At 44.2% G+C, this 17,742-nt stretch overlaps 4 protein-coding genes across 4 annotated transcripts; 2 read left to right on the top strand and 2 right to left on the bottom strand.

Annotated features, from left to right (window-relative positions):
- Nucleotides 1–107: 107 nt before the first annotated feature.
- On the bottom strand, nucleotides 108–1,792 carry MELLADRAFT_88056 (uncharacterized protein; the record flags this gene model as incomplete). The annotated part of the gene is made up of 7 exons (XM_007411229.1): nucleotides 108–252; nucleotides 319–470; nucleotides 545–706; nucleotides 769–912; nucleotides 979–1,095; nucleotides 1,153–1,323; nucleotides 1,406–1,792. The coding sequence occupies 7 exons, from the start codon at nucleotides 1,790–1,792 to the stop codon at nucleotides 108–110; spliced, it is 1,278 nt and encodes a 425-aa protein (XP_007411291.1).
- A 295-nt stretch (nucleotides 1,793–2,087) lies between these two features.
- Nucleotides 2,088–2,888, top strand: MELLADRAFT_64173 (uncharacterized protein; the record flags this gene model as incomplete). Its single annotated transcript, XM_007411301.1, has 2 exons — nucleotides 2,088–2,164; nucleotides 2,231–2,888. 2 exons carry the CDS (start codon nucleotides 2,088–2,090, stop codon nucleotides 2,886–2,888), a joined length of 735 nt encoding a protein of 244 aa, XP_007411363.1.
- Nucleotides 2,889–4,658: 1,770 nt separating this feature from the next.
- On the top strand, nucleotides 4,659–7,951 carry MELLADRAFT_64172 (uncharacterized protein; the record flags this gene model as incomplete). Its single annotated transcript, XM_007411302.1, has 3 exons — nucleotides 4,659–5,304; nucleotides 6,755–7,253; nucleotides 7,318–7,951. 3 exons carry the CDS (start codon nucleotides 4,659–4,661, stop codon nucleotides 7,949–7,951), a joined length of 1,779 nt encoding a protein of 592 aa, XP_007411364.1.
- A 5,204-nt stretch (nucleotides 7,952–13,155) lies between these two features.
- Nucleotides 13,156–13,941, bottom strand: MELLADRAFT_107633 (uncharacterized protein; the record flags this gene model as incomplete). The annotated part of the gene is made up of 1 exon (XM_007411228.1): nucleotides 13,156–13,941. The coding sequence occupies one exon, from the start codon at nucleotides 13,939–13,941 to the stop codon at nucleotides 13,156–13,158; it is 786 nt and encodes a 261-aa protein (XP_007411290.1).
- Nucleotides 13,942–17,742: the final 3,801 nt, after the last annotated feature.

Raw genomic sequence — 17,742 nt, 5'->3', positions numbered from 1 at the left:
ACTGGATAATTATATAATTATCATCCAACGTGATATGAGAAAGACATGTTTGGTGCTAAACAACTGATAACATTACTGAAAGGATATGTATGTATCATTGATTTCAATCAATTACATCCTTCTATGATCCATTTGGCGAATTCTTCGGGATTGAGTATATGTATGTGTCCTCGCACACGCTCTTTAATTTGTTGGAAAGTCTCTGCCCCGGTGAAAATCTTCGCGTCGTATTGGACGATCCAGTGGTAAAACCTGTAAATACAAAAGGTCGGTTTGGTTTGAGGAAGGTGAGTAAGGGAAGGTAAGTAAAGAACTCACAACTTTTGGTGGTCAGGACTAAGTCCCCGGATCCAGGTAAGACGCTCGTCGACTTTCTCCCACATGGATCGTTCCGATTTCTGTTTAGAGGGGCCTTTAAGAGGTTGCGTAGCGTCCTTTGGTTGAAGAACGTGAAGGGTTGCTTCAAGCCGCTACATTCGATTGATTGTAATGAGTGCGTAATGAGTGCGGCGCTCTGTAATGACACAAACTTCAGATAGCTCACCAAAAGCGTGATCCTAGCTTTGTCTGGAACCGAGGTGTTGGTCCAGACGTCTGTGGGGGTTTTCTTGTAATTCCGAGGTCTTTTCAGGACGAGGTCATATAATAAGTCGAAAATCTTCATAACCTTGGAATTCATAGGTGGGTTAATGATGTTGTTCAGAAGCTGTTTGGTACATGTGATGTGAGTTATCAAAATACTGTTTATTTGATTTGTAAATGACTCACATGTTCTCGAAATCTACAGCGCTCCGACTTGGCGATTTCCTTAATGACCTTTCGCACAGCGGTGTCGGCAGATGGATCTTCTTCTCGAAATCCTTCAGGGAGGTTATAATTTGGGACCTTGGTCACCTCTTTCTTGATAATCTCCTGAAATTGGTGATCATTGGCGGAGAAGCTCATGTTGGGTAATAGTAAATGGATTGCCTGACTTACCACAATGTGGTTCTCAAGAGAATCAAGAATCGGATCATTGGTGGTGGTAAAGTTGGATGCATATGCTTGTATGGAACTACTTAGGAGGGCATCTTTGATTTTATTGCGGATGAAAAGCTTCAAATCATGGGTAAGATATCATGATGATTGTAATAAAGTTAAACTGTGACTTACTCGGACACTATTGGTTCCTTGCCACTTGGCCTCTCGATGATCAGGTGGAATTGCTTGGGGTCCAGTAGTGGTCGATGTCATGTTTCTTTCTAATATTGTGTCTTCAAGTCTCGCGAGCTGAGATCGGAAAAAACACACCTTTGCTACCTCACGTGCAAAGTTGTTTGGTTGCTAAAACACAGAAAGTATATGATAAGTATCATATACTTTCAATTACTTATGATATGATATCGAATCTTTGTTTGATTCTTACCTCGTATATCTTTTGGACCTCTAACTTATCTGCTGTACTTAGACCAAAAGTTTCTCCGATCCTGGAAATCGTCTCGGACACTCTGTCTACATCGACAAAGTCCATATCATTTCGGCCTGCTTGTGCACCTGGGCCTTGCGAGATAGTTGGGGTGCTGTGAGGTGAGTCTTCTAACACCTCGCAATAGTTCGGCTCTTGCTCTCCGCTGAAATTGTGGTTGCCCATCATCTGGAAGTTTGTATTTCGAAGGTTCGGCGGGGTTTGTTGAGGTGCTTCATAATCCAAGCCAAAAGCATTGGAGGCCCGGCGCACTCGTGGATTGGCGTTCAAGGTAAGCCGATCATAGTTAGAAGAAGCAGGCGATTGAAATTGGGATGGTCGCATCATGCTGACTTGGGGTTTCTGGAGGCGAAAAGCAGAAAGAAACACAAAGAAGCCAAAAGGTCAGCAGTGAGCACCCCATTTGCAGCTTCGAAGTTGGTCTTTGAACAAGCCGGTTCGAAAGCCGTGACAGCTGGTGACAGATCTGTGAGTGGAAATGCTGGGTTCTTTCGTCTCGCAATTGAAAAAAAACTTAGCAAAATTTCTTGTCCTTCCAGGTCAACCGGGTCTTTGTCCTTATCGAGTTTGGAATCTTGTCTCCTTATTGTTATATTTTCTTCATACCGGTACTTTTTTCAAGATGGTCAACACCCGTTCGACTAGTCCGAACGCTAGGACAGAGGCCTGTTATGAGTATTTTAATCGTATCAAGCGAACGTAAGTAATTCTGGACTTACGTGCGTTCGAGGTGTTTTCCAAACTGACTCTGTTGGATGGTTTCAGCCCTGATCGTCGGAACAGTCAAGGTCCCACCGGGTCTTCTTCCGCTGCCGAGTTGCCTGAAAGCCAGCCTCCTGAAGATGGCGGTTCGTACATCCCTGAATCTTCGGTCGAACCATTGGTCAAAACGAACGCCGCGAAGAATGAAAGAAAGATTAGGTTGGAGTACCATCTGTACTCACACAAAAAGAATCCTCAGGACTCTCAGTACCTCGAATCGAAGCCCGCTCTTGGACCTGGGCTACCGGAAATCGTTCGCTTCGCACTTCCCATCACCGAGCAGGCCTTTGAGGATTTCAAACCATCTTTGGAGCACTTGAAAAATATGCTTTTCAATCTCGCGGATGAAATTGACCCCAATCAATTTGGAAACCGAAACAGTGTGTTGTTGGATAACACAATGGAGAAAGGTTTGGTCACCATTCGTGCGTATATTGACGGCCACCCCGATTATTCGTGGGATTTTAATCGCCTCGTATGGTGCGATGCGGCTTGGGTCTTGTTTTTAGACGAGGTTAGGATGAATCCTTTGAAACGCGCTGGGATCAATGTCACTATGATTGATCCACCTAAGACTCTCCTGGTTTCACCTCCTGTAAGTGAATCTCATGTTATGTATGACTTGGTTGCATCTTTTCGATGCAAACTTTGGCTAAGCTGATCCTTCGATGATCACTCTTGATAGAATTAAATGTGAACGATTGTGAACCGGGGGTGTCATGTTGACAGATGAATGTCTTTGTCTCTGGCCAAATATGGGTGGTGGCAAGGCACTTTGCTTCCCAAGACCAGAAGTGTGGGCAGGTGAATGTGTGTGTTGCATATTGTGATCACCTGAATGCAAAAGATCATGAACTGGGGGGGTGATGTTGACATATGAATGTGTTTGTCTATGGCCCAATAAGGGTGCTGTTGAGTTCCTTTGCACTGAGTTTAGAGCATAATCATCTTGAGTTGGGGACATCTGAGTTGCAGCATTTGATATTTGGCCTGAAGCAGAAGTTCCACCTTGTTCGGAGGGTTGATGTGGCTCTTGCAGGACATGCTGAGAATGATGCCCTCTTTTTTCCATCAGCGCCTTGCGCATTGCCACCTTTTTTAGGTGAGAAGCAGACTTCATGTGTGCGTTGATCTCACTCATTGCCCGGTTCCCACACAGCTTGCACCCATACCTAGGGACCCCATGTGCCCCTGTATGATGCACATAAAAGACTAATAGATCAAGGTCAACAGCACCTCCCAAAGGATTTGGCAACATCAGTTCAGGACTCACATGATTCAGGATTATCCTCCATGGAAAATTTCAACCTTCTGAACAAACCAGGAATCTCAATATGAGCAAGTAGCAGGCACAATTCAGAAACCAAGAAGAAACGTGTTGCTGATGACTCCAGAAACACCCAAGATGAATAGATAGACAATGAGATTTGCTGATCTGCACCAAAAGCTCTGTAGCTGCAAACAAACAGAAAATAACAAATTTCCAAGAAAAAATTTAATGTGCGTAAGAGATGATGTGTAAACTGTGTGATGAATACCCAACAGGAGTGGGGATCCAGCCTTTTTATAATCCTTTACCAGGCTGTGTAATGTGTAATCTCCCTCCACACTGATAAAACAAGTTAGAGGTGCATCTCCATCGCCGGAACGTGTGTGGCATCATGTGCTCCGGCGATGGCAACCAACAATTACACATTACATTACCTCTCAAATGTTTGAGCTTAGCATTCATGATGTGCACAGCTCATCTCCACACGTATCATAGTCACATGATACGTGTGGAGATGAGCTGTGCACATCATCATCTTGAAGGAACAGTGAACGTGCCACCGTGGCCCCGGTTGCACGTTCGAGCGAGCACAGTGACCGTTTTCATACGGTCACTGTTCATATATTGACAGTTTGACACCGATTGCAATCGGTGTCAAACAAACCGCTTCACCACCACCTCTGCAGCCGTTCTCAAACGGTTGCGAGATGCAGGTCGTTCCATAAGCGGTTGTGGAACGGTGTCCGAAACGGTTTCGGCGAAACCGGTTCCACACCTTCCTGGGGAGTTCTTGTGACGAAAACTTTGAAATCGTCACAGGAACCGGCCGAGGCCGAGGACCATTACCCCCTGGTGTATATCCCTAGGAAAGGTATATACCCGTAGCTCGGATTGCCCCTCTTCTCTGTGATCTCATCCAGTAGCTCCTTCACTCCCTTTTCCCCTTCTACACATACACGATACTCTCTCTCCTGAGATACATTATTATTTCGACTTTTGATAGCTAACCTTACTTTCTTTTTCGATACTCTACTCTTTCTAAGTTTTGAATCCATAAGAACCCTACCTTATACTACAAATCATACTCTACAAACCTTATACGATTATATACTACAAACCCCTACAATTATAGAAAATTTGTCCCTTCGAACTATCTACTAGATGTCTAAAGCTGAAACGGCTAAAGCAAAGGCAATTAGAGCCAGTCGACGTATTCAAGGTTTAGAAATACAACCTCTGACACAGACCACCACCACGAACACATCGAACTCTAACGCCTGTAATAGACCACTACAGTCAACTAGCAAGATCCAAGGAAAGGATAACATGGACGATCTAGAAGTCGAAGAAAGAAACGAGGATCGAAGTAGAGACAAAGGAGAAACAGCAGTAGACGAACCACTCCTTCCTAACTCAGATAAACACACCCAAGAAGCTCCACCGAAGATCACGAAGAACTACATCGGTCATGTCCCTATCCCCTACCCAGTCGGCCCGATACGAGCACCTCGATCAGAGTATGAAGACTCCTCATCTGACAGTGATGACCCAGAAAACGATTTCCTGGATGAAGAGTCAGGCAGCGATGAACCTAACGACGAACCCAACATCAAACAGCCGAACTCTAGCGATGACTCATCAGACGGAAGCTTATCGAGCAGATTAGCATCATCAGCATCATTAGGATCCTCAAACAAGGACCAACTATCATCTAGTGAAGATTCAACATCGGATTCTAGCAGAGAAAGCGAAAGCGGACCCAGTTCAGGTTCAGAATCTGAAACTTCAGAGGAGAAGTCAAAGAAAGGTAAACTACACTTCCCAGATATTACCTCGTCTTCTCACTCCTTCCCACATTCCATGTCCATCTACCCCACATTCCATTTCCATATCCATATCCTTTCTACCGATTTCCTTCCGATACCAATCAATTCGCTTAATAAACCCCATACACGTTCAATACACAGGGGGAAAAATAAAAGCTCACATAGATGTGAGCAGAGGGTACCTTCCTGATGACTCCAAAAATGTTTCAATTTCCTTCAGATTCTTTCAATTCACCATTTTGGTGGTGCCAACATGCTCAGCCTGTAATACTTAGGTATTGCTTGAGTTTGCTAAAGCATGCTCATCTTAATCTTGGGTGAGCCTTTCTTGAGCATGGATGAGTGCTCAGGACCCAGCTGACACGTCACTGTATACTCAGAATCACCTTCAGAAGGGTCCAAAGGATGTCACTGAGTATTGGCTGAGGGGCCACTCAGCTAGTCCTAAGTGGCATTCCCGGGATTGGAAGTATCCAAAGGATTTCACTGAGTATTGGCTGAGGGGCTGCTCAGTTCAGCACAGCTGCTCACCTAGTCCTCAGTGGCATTCCTGGGATCAGAAGTATCCAAAGGATGTCACTGAGTATGAGCTGAGCCTGAGGGGCTGCTCAGTTCAGCACAGCTGCTCACCTTGTCCTCAGTGGCATTCCTGGGATCAGAAGCATTCAAAGGATGTCACCGAGTATTAGCTGAGGGGCTGCTCAGTTCAGCACAGCTGCTCACCTAGTCCTCAGTGGCATTCCTGGGATCAGAAGCATCCGAAGGGATGGTTCCCATTGTGTTTTTTGCGTTTGGTTGGGTCTCTCACCACTCAGTCGCATTTGGTCACTTGACTGTGCAGGCTGAGCATTGGAGGGCCCAACATGACCTGAGCAGATGAGCTAGCCCTCCCTCAGGCTTCTTGGCTAAGGGATAAAGCCTGAGGAAGGCCTAACTCATCTGCTCAGGCCATGCTGACCATTTGATCAGATGATGAGCTGAAAGAAAACTGGAGGAAAATTGGAAGAAAATTGGAAACAAACTGGAAACAATCTTGGAGAAACCTCCAAACTTTATCTGCTCACATCTATGTGAGCTTCTATTTTCCCCCCTGTGATACCTAAATACCTCCCTCATCAGGTCCCATGTTAGAGCGCCTCTCAGAGGAGAGAAGATAGAGACGTCAGCTCCCATGTTAGAGCGCCTCTCAGAGGAGAGAAGATAGAGACGTCAGCTCCCATGTTAGAGCGCCTCTCAGAGGAGAGAAGAACGTCAGCTCCCATTTTCGAGCACCTCTCATAAGAGAGAAGAGAGTCAATAACTCTACTGCCAAGACAGAGCACAGGAAACGAGATGCTCATCCTAAATACTCTAGTACTTCCCCTTAAATTCACATATAATAAGACTACTTTCATAAGACTACCTTCTGACCTGACTCGGTTATGACATTAGACAGGAAACGGAAGCGAATAGCTAAGGCACAGAAACAACTGAAAGAAGCGAAAAGAGAATTGAGAAGACTCGAGAAACGTGGAAAAGGGAAGAAAACGGCAAAACACGATAAAGGGAAGAAGAAAGATCAGCAATCGTCAAAGAAAAAGAAGAGACGCAAAGGCATACAAGTCGAGATAGGAGTCATCCCCAACTCTAACTTAGTTCAACTTCAACCTTTCTGGCGCAAGCAGATGAAGAAACTGCACTCTTCTATACCACTTACGGTTTTCGACCAATCCTTCGCTCTAGCAGACAGTGAAGAGTACGACAAACAACACCATTCATCATCCTCCAAAACGACCAAGAATAAAGGCCTAGATGCACCATCTGAGTACAAAATGAGCTACGGAGAATGGACTGAGAATATCAGCCTCTTTAAAAGATACTTGATGATGCACAAACACCCAGAAGTGGCCGAAAGGATAAACTACCACATAAAGAATGTCAAACAAGTGAAGTAAGAGATCCAAATGTATCTACAAGCAACGAGATAACGTACTAACTTGACCACTTTGCATTAGACGTTCAACTGAGTGTTGGATGACCGCTTTACGATACGACATACTTTGTCGTAAAAGTGTCTTCGTAGAAAGAGAGGACAGACATCCGATAAAAGATATCGGTACCTTCATGAAGAAGTACAAAGAGAAGGCTAAGGACAAATCTCTGAATTTTGGCGAAACAAACGGGGGTGAAGCAAACCCCTACGCAAAAGGAGGTAAACTAGAGTTTAAACACCCTGAGACCGGTCAACCAATAGGCTACTCGGCACAACATCAACCAAATATGAACTCTACAAACACTCAACCTATAGCGTCTAGTTCAAGAGAACAAGCTTTCAGAGGTCGTCGTAGAGCGCAAAGACCCCCTAGGACACAGAACTATAATCAATATCCTTATCAACAAGGCAGTTCGTCAACCTACAACACGTTTCATCCAAACCAATATCAACCTTTCAACAACCTTCAACAGGCTCCCCTTCCATCGATCCACATGGGTTTCCAATCCCAAGGATCGGCAAACAACACATCCCACACGAACACCCTCCCGATGAACCCCTCTACGAGTAGCACGAAATTCTCGGCTAGAGGAGGGAGAGGGTCTTGGAGAGGTAACAGAGGTGGAAACGGAAGACAGGGTCAGCAGGAAACGTAAGCAAGTCTGTTACGATTTAGAGACCAGAGTCAACCAGCGATGTTCCCTTCCCATCTCTATCACATCGTATAGAAGGGATACATTTGTAATCCTTAAATTTCATCCTCCTTTCCAATACCACTAATGTACCAGTTAACACTCAAAACCTTTAATTGTCTGAATTTCCCTTCCTCTTTTCACTATTGTTGATCTTGTTTGTCTAAACCAAATTTGAAATTAATATACGTCGCACACCTGTTGTTCCATAAAGGAGATTCCCAATAGAGCGAATAGAACGAAATCAAAGCGAGACACTGGATGTCAATAAAGAGACAGGAACAAGCCACGACACCCAGAAAAAGGAGAAAGAAGTGAAGAAGATAGAATGGCCAACAAAGGCCAAGTGTGACATGAAAATAGACATATGGAAAAGAGAACTGAAGAAACACAACCTACTCCCAGATTATAACTTCGTGTTAGAAGGCTTTCAATCAGGTTTCGACCAGGGGATCCCGAGTCATACAATAGAAGGATTGAATCACTTTTGCCCCTCCAATCATAATTCAGCGCTTCTAGCAAAAGAGAAAATACAGGATAATTTAGAAGAAGAAGTTAAAGCAGGACGAATGATAGGCCCTTTAACAAAAGAAGAAGTTCACGAACACTATTCATTCTTTCGATCAAGCCCCATGGGAGCAGTGACAAATGGAGATGGGTCATTCAGACCCATCAACGATTTATCTTTCCCGAAAAATAACCCGAAGATACCAAGCGTGAACTCCTTCGTCAACAAAGAGGACTTTCGAACCACCTGGGACAATTTCTACAAAGTCTACACCTTCATAGCTAATTCCGAACACGAACTACTGATAGCCTTATTCGATTGGCTTAAGGCCTATCGCCAAATACCGACGAGACCTGATCAATGGCCCTTTCTATTACTGTGTGATTTCGAAGGACTTCTTTACTTAGATATGTTTATATCGTTTGGGGGAGTCGCAGGCTGTGGAAGCTTTGGCGGACCAGCCGACGCCTGGAAAGAACTAGTGAAGGCTGAATTCGAGTTAGAAGAAGCATTTAGATGGGTTGATGATAACCTACTAATCAAACGGAAAGACAAACTGACAAATATGGATGAGATAGTCAGTTACAGCTCTAACTTAGGAGTTAAAACTAACGAGACAAAGTTCTCACATTTTGGAAACGAACAAAAATATATCGGATTCTTGTGGAACACGACGAACAAAACTGTTGAATTACCTCCAGGGAAATTGGAGAAGAGACAAGCTCAACTAGAAGAATTCCGGAAAAAGATCGATTTCTCTCACAAAGAAGTTCAGAAGATGAACGGAAGACTGAACCATGTAGCTTATATTGCACCTCAACTACGATGTTTCCTCACGAATAACTTTCGGTGGCTGATGGAATGGCACAACTTATCAGCAAAGAGGAAAATGCCAAAAGAAGTTCGAGACAACATGAATGTTTGGTCCAAAGCCCTATCAGAAATCCCTAGACGGCGGTTGATGAAAACACGACTCATAAACAACATAGGCTGGGTTGGAGATGCGTCAACATCCTTCGGGATAGGAGTCATCGTAGGGAAATCGTGGGGTCAGTTCCAACTGAAGGAAGGTTGGGAGTTTCCACCAGGGAAACCAAAACGTGGCATAGCCTGGCTAGAAACCGTAGCAATACGGCTAGGTTTCTTGATAGTAAAAAAGCTGAGGGATACTCAAGGTGAGAGATTTCTCGTCCTTACGGACAACACAACAACAGAGGGAGTTCTCAGGAAGGAAAGGTCACGGGACTACTGGGTGAATGAGGAGTGGAAGTGTATATCTGAACAACTTTTCTCCTCAGACTGCCAACTCGAACAGAGACGCGTTTGCTCCGCTGACAACGCGGCAGACCTACTTTCAAGAGGCCTACCATCCGGTAAGGACTGGTATCGCCAAGTACACATAGAAGTCCCTCATGACCTCACTCGATGGTTGGAAGACATAACGAGAGACCAGACAATTCCCAGAGGAAGTGAGTTTATGACGCGACGATGATGTCAAAGTTTACCTAAGTGTCGAGCAGTTTACCTAACGAGAATTATTCTCACGCCCTTCCCAAACTGTCAGAACCGCAAGCGGAGTAAAAGTAACTCAGCCGAGACTGGACCAAAGTTCTCTAATACGAACGACCTTCCACAATCCTTTCCCACACAATACCTTCGAGACCAAGAAAATTTTCACAAAACGATCCTTTTTTCCAGACATCCCCTTTTCAACCTTTCAACCTAAAGCACCATTACAACTCTAACCATTACAGCTCTACAACGCGCAACCCCTTAACAAGTCCATCATACGGGTCAGAAGCTTTCCAAATCCTAGAACTACTTTGTCCAGCCCACGGTGAGTACTTCATCGAACAAACAGACGTACATCACGTCACGGAAACATTTACCCGTCCCATTACTGAACCTACCCAATGACCTGATAGGACATGAAGGACATAACGCCTTTTATTAGAATCGACGACGAGTCACCTCTCAGGCTGAATAGGGCACAGCGCCATATGCTACGTGCAGCTTGGAACAGAACGACCATCAAATCCTATGCGTCGGGAGTTTCCAAATTTAAGAAGTTCACGAAGGAGAAGAACCTTCAGACCTTTCCAGCAGTAGACTACGTAGTTGAACGGTTCATAGTGTGGGCAGGAGAGAACACTGATGGTTATAACGCCAACAAACCAATTAAAGTGAAGACCATCCGGAAGTATTTGACGGCACTACGCACTTGGCACGCGTTTCACGGCCATTACTTCCCAGACATCCAACTTACTCGACTCAAATCCATACTTAGAGCCTCCGAAAGACTAGAGGCACGAACCCCAATTATCAAAGCAAACCGCGAACCAGTAACACCAAAAGCTCTCATCATACTAGTCGGAGACATCGCCGAACACGAACCCAACCCTCTAGGACTGACTGTGTTGGCCCTCGTGGCGTATTGGGGTCTTGCTCGACTAGGAGAATTAGTATACAAGAACACCACGTACAGCAAATACGACCTTAGTTCCATCCTGCGAGCAGACCTTACCTTCCACAAGTCTGAAGGGACCACGATAGCCGTGATAGGCATCCGCGAGGCCAAGACAGCAGCCCCGGGTGAAGTACAGTACATCAATCTACGAGCAACGGGTGGCGTTTTATGCCCAGTAGAAGCACTCCGTAACCTCAGCGACTCACTATTCTGGGAGGACAGTGACCCACGCTTATTCTTGTCACGAGACACGACTGGACTAAAGGGAATCACTCGACAGGCGATGCTAAAGGCCATGTCCCGAGCCTGGGGTGCCTCCTCCAGGATGACAGGACACTCATTTCGGATTGGAGGCGCAACCCTGCTAACAAGAGCAGGTGTGTCAACAGACTCAATTAAGGAGCTCGGGAGATGGAAATCATCGTGCCACTCCTTGTACCAACGGACGTGGAACGATCAAGACTGGGCAGCAGCCAAACGCGCTTTACAAGTTTCAGAAGACACTATCCCGTGCTTCAAGACAGTCTATGACTTATCCGTCTTCACTTGGGAGAAACACCCTTTCGTTGACGATGACCCCCCAGCCGAATGGGTCAAACGAAATACCTTGAAAGGGAAAGCCACGTCCTCCGCCTCACACGCAACGTCATCCTAGATTCGCTTATTCATTTCTATTTGTATGAGATCTACTTCCTCTAAATTTCACCTCAGTATTTCCGTGCCTACCCTCTCAAGCTCTACAGATTCAATGTGTAATTCATCATTATAAGATGAACAAACGCCAGAGTAGCAGGACCGACCAAATCAAGCGACAGGATGGGGGAAAGCCCGCTAGGCTCAGGCCTGTCGCCAGCCCAGAGAAACAGGGATCACTGCCTTTCCCCAACGAACAAATCAGACAACCAAGTCAGAGAGGTTACTAGAAACCTCTCTTCTAAAAACAACCTGAGACCTCTACTCAAAAGAGGTCTCTCAGGAGGAAGTCTCTCGCAGTCCTCTGACGCGATCAGGCGTAAAGAGAGTAGTTCGAAATGAGAACTCTCCCTTTACGAGGCCTACCTCCCGTTGTAATTACTTTACCTCACCTAAGTATAACTTAGGCAAGGTAAAGTTACAATTCGTTATTGTTGAAATAATAATATGATGTTATAAGAGAAATGGATTGGCTCTGACAAAGCACCTCTATATTTGTGGCTGCTCTTTACCTCAAGTGCCTGTAAGAAAAAAACAAGATTTCTCCACTTAATTCTAACTTTACCCTCCTTTACCTGGTTTGCTAAAGCCTCTTCCCATGTATCTAACTCTTCAAAACAAAAGCAAATTCATTTCAAACGTAGACAACCTCAACTACAAAAATCAGTCAAACAGATTCCAAAGAACAAATATAGTTGATGATTACCTATCCAACAATCTGTGGAGGACTTCTAGCTTGACCTTTGGGCAATGAAGCAGCCTGGTATCTTATGATTAAGTATCCTGGAAATTGGCCTGTAGGTTTTTGGGACCATGTAAGTCCCAATATTCAGAAATTCCAATTGACCATGACATTGACACAGACACCATGAATCTGATGTTATATTTCTGTGGTTTTTATGACAGGCTTGACAATATCTTCTGCTCTGAATTCCAGATACTTCTCAAAAGCTCATCAACTTTTGAATCTTAACGTGCTTTGACTGTATCAATATACTTTCATGATCTATGTTGAATTGACACAGCCAGGTATATCTATCAACACATTCAACATTGATCTGGAACAAAGTTATCAGAGTGAACATGACACTTTGAAACTTGATGAAGCTCTTACCTATTACATATTCAAATTACTGCACCTGAACTACTAGGCATTTTTGATTCATTTGCTAAAATTGACATGTTGACAATGTGGGATTAAATGTGTCACTCAAGTAGTTGGAGAGGTAATAGAAAAAAAGACTGATGCTCAGAGATTGAAAGGAAGAAGAAACCAGGTACATGGTTTTGAATGAAAAGACTGGGAAAGGATATGTCATGACTGTATACTTAAATGGATTTCTTCTCTTTCATGTGTTCACTCAAGTACATACCAGTAAGTTTAAACAAATCAGATCTAGCTCTACAAAGTCAATTCTCATCAAACAAATCATCTATACTCTCCATAGACTTTTTTCAAAAAGGATAATTAAAAAAACCCAAAGGAGTGCAAGCAGTTGATCAGTGAGATGCCTGAATCCTTCTTAATAATGAACTTTCAACAAATTTCCTGTGAGAGTCAGGAGAATAGTGACCAAATTGATCACCTTCTCGAAAAAATACATCATGGAAGAACACATTTTGGACATCTGCGAGAGTGGTTGGGTGTTGATGGGTCTCGTGATCGAGTTGAGTATGGGATGGTGGTGAAGTACCTGGCGGGGTTGCTGTAGGTCTGACTCTTCTAGGCAATTGTACTTGCTCCCTCAAGTGAAACATTGCAACATCTGAATTTGTACCTAGATTCATTGTCGGAGAATTGAAGTTATCGATGAATACAAGAAAATGTGGAGCAGCAGTATCCAACCCATCAACAAAACCTTGCACTATCTCCCTGACTTCATCTGAACGTTCTCCAAGACTTTGGATAAATAGAGTTTCGAGTTCAATCTTACGCCTCCAGGAAATTTTGAGATCACTCACTCCTCCTGCAGGGTAGTATGAAGCCTGGGAAGCAAGGGTAGCTTTTTGAATCAAAGCTCTACGAGCTGCGCCTATCTCTTTCAATTTTTTGTAATTTGATATGGTGAATTTGTCTGGGTGAAAAACATTTTCTACCCATGCTTCAGCTGAGGTAGTTTGTTCAAATTGAGAAGTGTGTTGTTGTACCGGACTCCATTCTGGGAGTATAGGCCTATCTATCCTTGCAACATAAGTCAGATGATTCCTCTCAGCATCAAATTGAACTGTGGGTTTGTTTGGAAGAGAAAGGAGATTGCATTCAGTCGGCCAACCTCTAGGATACATGTTCACAAGTGAATTCTAAACATTTATACAGAAAACTCACAGCTCATCTTTTCCCAAAAATTCCGTCTTGATGGAGCCTCTTCTGGCTGTGGTATCAGTTTCTTCAAATTTGAAAAGGATGGTTTGAGTGGAAGTTGAGCAGAAGATAGTGTCTCTGGAACGGCGGTAGAATCTGATGAAGGATGTAATGCATTTAGTTTATCCAATTGACCTTTCAGAGTTCCAACAATACCAGAACCGCTCCGCATGAAAAAGTGGTTGCGGAGCAATAGCGGAGCGGTCCGGCCCGTCCGCTATATACCCGCTCTAAAGAGCGGAGCTTGCGCTCCGCTCACGGGTAGGATGAATTTTTATAGCGGAGCTTCCGCTCCGTATTCTTCCGGGGCCGAGTTTCATCCGCTCTATAGCAGAGGAAACCCAGTAACCCTGTACCCACAGCGCCAATTGATATACCACCTCGAATCGATTATAACACCTTCCCTTTTCGGCATTTTCACCGTGACCACCAGATGGACAACGCCACCAATACACCCCTTGACACGATGGAGCAAGATCCCTGGCTCAATTTCTTCATCTGGCTGGATTGTGGTTCACATGTTTGACTGGTTTTATTCATGATCTTAAGGTGAGTGTATTGTATTGATCACTTTAATCCATCTTCAACACTCCACTGCCACACCTATCTTATAGTATTATTTGCTAAGACCTCTCTCTTATCCCTTCGTTTTTGCTGCCTTTTCAGAATGGGTCTTTCTAGGAAATCATCGCAAACCTCATCATCACAAAGCCTTCTCGTTCCGGGTTGTTCATCATCAACTCGACAACTCCGGCCACCAAGTCCTTCTCGCAAACAACAAGGCTTTGTTGTTCCACCCCGAGATTCCCGAGCAGCTGTCACTTTGTCGTTGCCAGACGAAGATGATTCTGAGGCTGGACCACTTTCTCATCGATCTGCATCACCTCGACCCCCGGATTCTATAAAGAAACAAACAAAACCAGCAGCAAAACCGAAGTCAACTGCAAAGGGAAAGGTTAGTTGTTTGCCCTTTCTTTTCTCTCTCTTTCTGATATCTGCCAACATAGCTGACTGTTACTTGTTTTTTGATTTCCTATCTTTCCCTAGACCCTTTCTTCAAGCAGCAAACGTGCTTGATCTTGATCTCCTGCATGAAGCACAAGTAGTGCCGGTCCATCTGTCAAGAGATCTAAAGACAATGTGAGTTCATATTATCTTATATATAGTCGGACTACACATTTGATTTAATCATTCCTTATCTGATGTAGGATTATGAAATACCTTTGGGTATGGATGTGGATCAAGTCTCTGATATCGAGATTGTTGAGGATGAACAAAGGGAACTCGGTTATAATGAAAAACGATCTGCTGATGTGGAGTACCTTTGCGAGTACTATGATGCACCTAAGACAACTCCAAAAGTAAGTGATTTTCTTTTGACCATAACATTCTTTTCCATGTTCTTTTACATGATGTGTGTACTAATTCATGTTTTATCTCTTCTCATGTAGGGTCGATCCTTCAGATGTAAATTTTGTAAGAATACATACAAAACGGGACCAACTACTTATTGGAGCCTATGGTGTCATCGAGATGGAAGCGCATCACGTCCGGTTTGCACGCAAAGACACAAGGCGATAGCAGCTGGTATGGTTCTCCCTCTCGCCTACAAAGAAAAGCTCGAAGCCGAGAAAAAAGACAAAAAGTCCACCTTAACAACATATTTTAGTGGACCCAAGTTCACAGCCGACCTCTTAAACATGATCTTAGTGCTGTGGGTTGTACGACATGCACTCCCATGGGCTAGATTTCAAGATGCTGCACTCCGTGCAGCTTTTGATTCAAGCAACCGTGGGGCTGTGGTTCGATCATCGACGTGGGCTGCCCAACAGTCTGTAGACCTTTTTGCTGGTCTGCACAACAAGGCGATTAACACTTTGAAGCAACCCTGGGTCAGCAACGCAACGTCGCGCAACAAGCCATTTTTAAGTTGCGTTGATGACAGGAAAAATGATTTCATGTTACCTGTGCGGAACGTAGCGAGATAAAAAAATGCCAAATTTGTATTTCTTGTGACGTAGCACTGATGGCGCAACGTAACATACGCAACCGTTACGCAACAAGTGTGAAATTGATGTAGAGCAGAAAAAAATAAACAAAACATGAGCCAAGGTTGCAAAGCAAGTAAGGCGCTCTCAAACGAGTGACTAGAAAGTGAAACAAGAGTTGAAGGTGAGGAAAGAAGGAGATAAACTAGAAACGATTATAACAAAAAGGTTTTTGAAATAAATGAAAAGAATTGAAAGGTAAAACTTTGAATAGAAAGCAAAGTGAGACAAGGCTCCAATCAGAATCTAATCCATCTGAACATTGAGTTTCTTGAAAGCAGCCACCAGATCAGTAAAATTCTCCCCTAGGTCCACACCCTCCCTCAACCATAGTCGACTAGATACCAATATTTCAATTGTACGAGGCAGTAAGCTACCTCTGCAAGCTGTGCACACATCCTTAGCACAAGAAAAGATTCGCTCGGCAGCGCAAGATGATGCAGTCGAAGCTAAAAAGTCACGTGCCATCATGGCTAGAATTCGAAATCGCTTTTCATGGACCTATTTAAAACGTAACCTATGTCAAATTTGAGTTCTGTAATAGTACAAGATTGTAAACTTACCCGCCACCACTGAAGAGCTGCATGAGGATCAGTGATATCGAACTCAGAAGCACTCATCTTATGCTCCATGCGAAGGTAGTCGTCAATTTGGGTGTCCAAGACATCTTCAGTGTCAGACTCTTCTTCGCTGTCCTGAGCAAAGATGGCAGGCTTTGGTGAAGACCCTGCAGTATCGGCAGATTTCTGTGAGGTTCGAGCTGGAATCGGGGTCTTGTCAGGTGCGGCTTGCTCATAGTCCCGAAACAGCGATCGCAAATCGGATTCAGCCTTGATGGTGACACTAGAACTGTTGCCAAACCACTTCTTGAAGAATTTAAGCCGGAAAAATGGATGCAATACAGTGGCCATGACCAGGGTCTGGCAAGATAACGCTTCGTTGAGGTATTCTTCAGTTTTCTCTTGCATCTTTGCAAGCATAGGATACATTGCATCGGAAGCTGACAATCGATTGATCTTCCGGTCGAGTGTATTTCGCAGCTCAACATACTGTGGGATGACCATGCACCCAGTTGGCCCGTCACCCTCCATCTTGAGAGTCATCTTCAAGAACGGCTGGGTTAGTGGATGGACGGATGGCGGATATACAGGAAGGGGTAGAAGATTATCAGAGTCAAGTTCATGAATAGTTTGGATGTGTAACACTTACCTCAAGCTCATTGTTGACCTTATGTACTTGGGCCCAATCATGCGACGTCATCTCCATCTCGTGAAAGTATCCATATGGCTTACCGTTCTTACGGGGAGGTCGATTTTTTGCATGAACAACGTCCAAGTCATCTTTGCAAAGCTGATCGATTACCTAGAGATTGAGGTACCATCAGCAATCATGAAATCACAAGTGAGAAGGGACAGCCATCTTACCTCTCTCGCAAGCCACGCTTTGTGTCGGCTTTCATACTTAATGTTCCAGCGTATGCCATAACCAGCAATCAAAGAACCTTTAAAGCCTTTGGATTTGCTTACTCGCTCAAATTCTTTTCGCCAAGCTGCTGAACGAGTTATGCGACGAGTCAAGAAGTCAACCTACTTTGACAAACATAAGAATATAGGGAACTATTAGTACAGCTAAGACGAATAGATAGATTGCTACTTTAGTGCTGACCTTTCTCAGAAT

The sequence above is a fragment of the Melampsora larici-populina genome (genome assembly GCF_000204055.1).
Source record: "Melampsora larici-populina 98AG31 unplaced genomic scaffold MELLAscaffold_24, whole genome shotgun sequence".
NCBI classification, from domain to species: Eukaryota; Fungi; Basidiomycota; class Pucciniomycetes; order Pucciniales; family Melampsoraceae; genus Melampsora; species Melampsora laricis-populina.
Note: the sequence above shows the minus strand (reverse complement) of the source record. Positions and strands in the feature narration are given on the sequence as shown.